We start from the raw sequence: 2,024 nt of genomic DNA, 5'->3' as shown, positions 1-2,024 counted from the left end.
CTAAATGTTTCTCATTACACGCAACCCAGTCAGACAAAATTTAGGAGGCGCCCACCAACAAACATCTTTCTCCTGGATGCAGATGTGTGAGCCCTGAGTTGAACCATGACAGCCTTGAGCTGGTGCTTTAATGGTGATTGGACCACCGGGTTTATGGGCCCATGTCTGGACTTTATGCTGTTCAATAAATCACTATACTCAGGTAACGTCGCCACATTTGAGGCAGCAAGTGTCACAGGAACGAAAAATGTCACAAAGATTTTTATTGTCGGTTCTCTGTCCCATTAGATTTATTGTAAGAGCGATGAGTCAGCAGTCACATTATTTTTGTACTTTTTTTCAATATAATTATTGCTGCGTGCTTTGAGATGTTTTAGTTCAAATCAGAATGTTTCACTCATTCAGGTGATGGGTGCTATGACTTTTGTTTTTTGTAACTTTCCATCCATCCATTCATTTTCCTTTACCTGCTTCTCCTTTATGGGTGGCAGGAGCTGGAGCTCATCTGCAGCAGTCGCTGTGTGAAAGGCAGGGGACACCTGGACGGGACAGAAGTCCATCACAGGGACGCACTGAGAGACAAACAGCCATTCACTCTCAGTCAAACAAATTAGAGTTACCAGTGAACCAAACGTGCATGTTTTTGGTCTGTGTGTGTATCAGGAGAACATGCAAGTCTTTAATTTTGTACTCTTCAAAAATGTTTTACTTTATTTAGAAATATTCTCTCCAACTATACAAACATCTCCTTAATTCTTTCAAAAACATTTGAAATCTGATTCAGTGTACCAGCTCGGTTTTCATATACTACTTTTATTTTTTAGCCAGTGTTTTGATACTTGGCTTTTACCTGTTAGTAACTTTTTTAAATTACTGCTCCAGTGGCACAGTGGATCAGCTGGTAGAGCTGTTGCCTCTCAACAAGAAGGTCACCGGATCAAATCCTGGCTGAGGACCTTTCTGGGTGAAGTTTGCATGTTCTCTCTGTGCATGTGTGGGTTTTCTCCAGGTACTCCAGTTTCCTCACACAGACCAAAAACATGCATGTTAGACTGACTGGTAATTAAAATGGTCCTTAGGTGTGAGTGGGAGAGTGAATGGTTGTTTGTCTCATTTGTCTCTATGTCCATGTGATGGACTGGAGACCTGTCCAGGGTGTCCCCCGCCTCTCACACAGTGATAGCTGGATTTGGGCACCAGTGACCTCCGTGACCCGAAAAGCAAAAAGCAGGTAAAGAAAATGGATGGGTAGAATTACTGCGCGGCAGCATTTAGCTTCTAGTCAGCCTTTTGCTAGTTTTAACTTCTATTTAGCATTTTGATACTTTTAGTTTCTAGTCATTTGCTACTTTTACCTTCCAGCTAGCCTTTTGATACTTTTAACAATATTTCTAATAATTTTAAGTAGCCTTGAGCAACTTTTAGCTGTTTCTGCTTTTAGCTGGCTTTTTGCTACTTTTAACTTATAGCTAAATTTTTTTGCTACATTTAACGTTTGGCCACCATTTAGCTATTTGTTGCTTTTAGGAAGCCTTTGAGCATGCCTTTTGTTACTCTTAGCAAGCATTTGACTGCTTTTAACTAGCATTTAGCTTGTTTTAGCAATTTGCTAGCATTCTGCTAGTTGCTCTTTATAGCTTTTAGCATTCTACTTCTTTTAGTTTAGAATTTCAGCTTCTTCAGCAATTTCAGCTGTCAGCTATCATTTTGAAGTCATTCAACAGCAGTCATTCAGCAGTGGTTCAGCAGTCATTCAGCAGTGGTTTGGCAGTCATTCAGCAGTGATTCAGCAGTCATTCAGCAGTGATTCAACAGTGGTTCATCAGTCCTTCAGCAGTGGTTCAGCAATGATTCACCAGTGATTCAACAGTCCTTCAGCAGTGGTTCAACAGTGGTTCAACAGTGGTTCAGCAGTCCTTCAGCAGTGGTTCAGCAATGATTCAGCAGTCATTCAACAGTGGTTCAGCAGTGATTCAACAGTGATTCAGCAGTGGTTCAACAGTGGTTCAGCAGTGATTCAACAG

General features: G+C 41.1%; 1 protein-coding gene across 1 annotated transcript in view; it reads left to right on the top strand.

Annotated features, from left to right (window-relative positions):
- The first annotated feature begins 1,068 nt into the window (after positions 1 to 1,068).
- Positions 1,069 to 2,024, top strand: part of LOC119416663 (acid-sensing ion channel 1) — an 81,714-nt gene continuing 80,758 nt past the window's right edge. The window contains exon 1 of the mRNA XM_037683848.1: positions 1,069 to 1,079. Within this exon, the coding sequence (XP_037539776.1) occupies positions 1,069 to 1,079 (11 nt within the window). The remainder of the gene's footprint in view (positions 1,080 to 2,024) is intronic.

This window comes from Nematolebias whitei, chromosome 11 (assembly GCF_014905685.2).
Source record: "Nematolebias whitei isolate Nwh7 chromosome 11, NemWhi1, whole genome shotgun sequence".
In the NCBI taxonomy this organism is placed as follows: domain Eukaryota; kingdom Metazoa; phylum Chordata; class Actinopteri; order Cyprinodontiformes; family Rivulidae; genus Nematolebias; species Nematolebias whitei.
The sequence above is the reverse complement of the archived record's forward strand: the minus strand, read 5'-3'. Positions and strand labels throughout refer to the sequence as shown.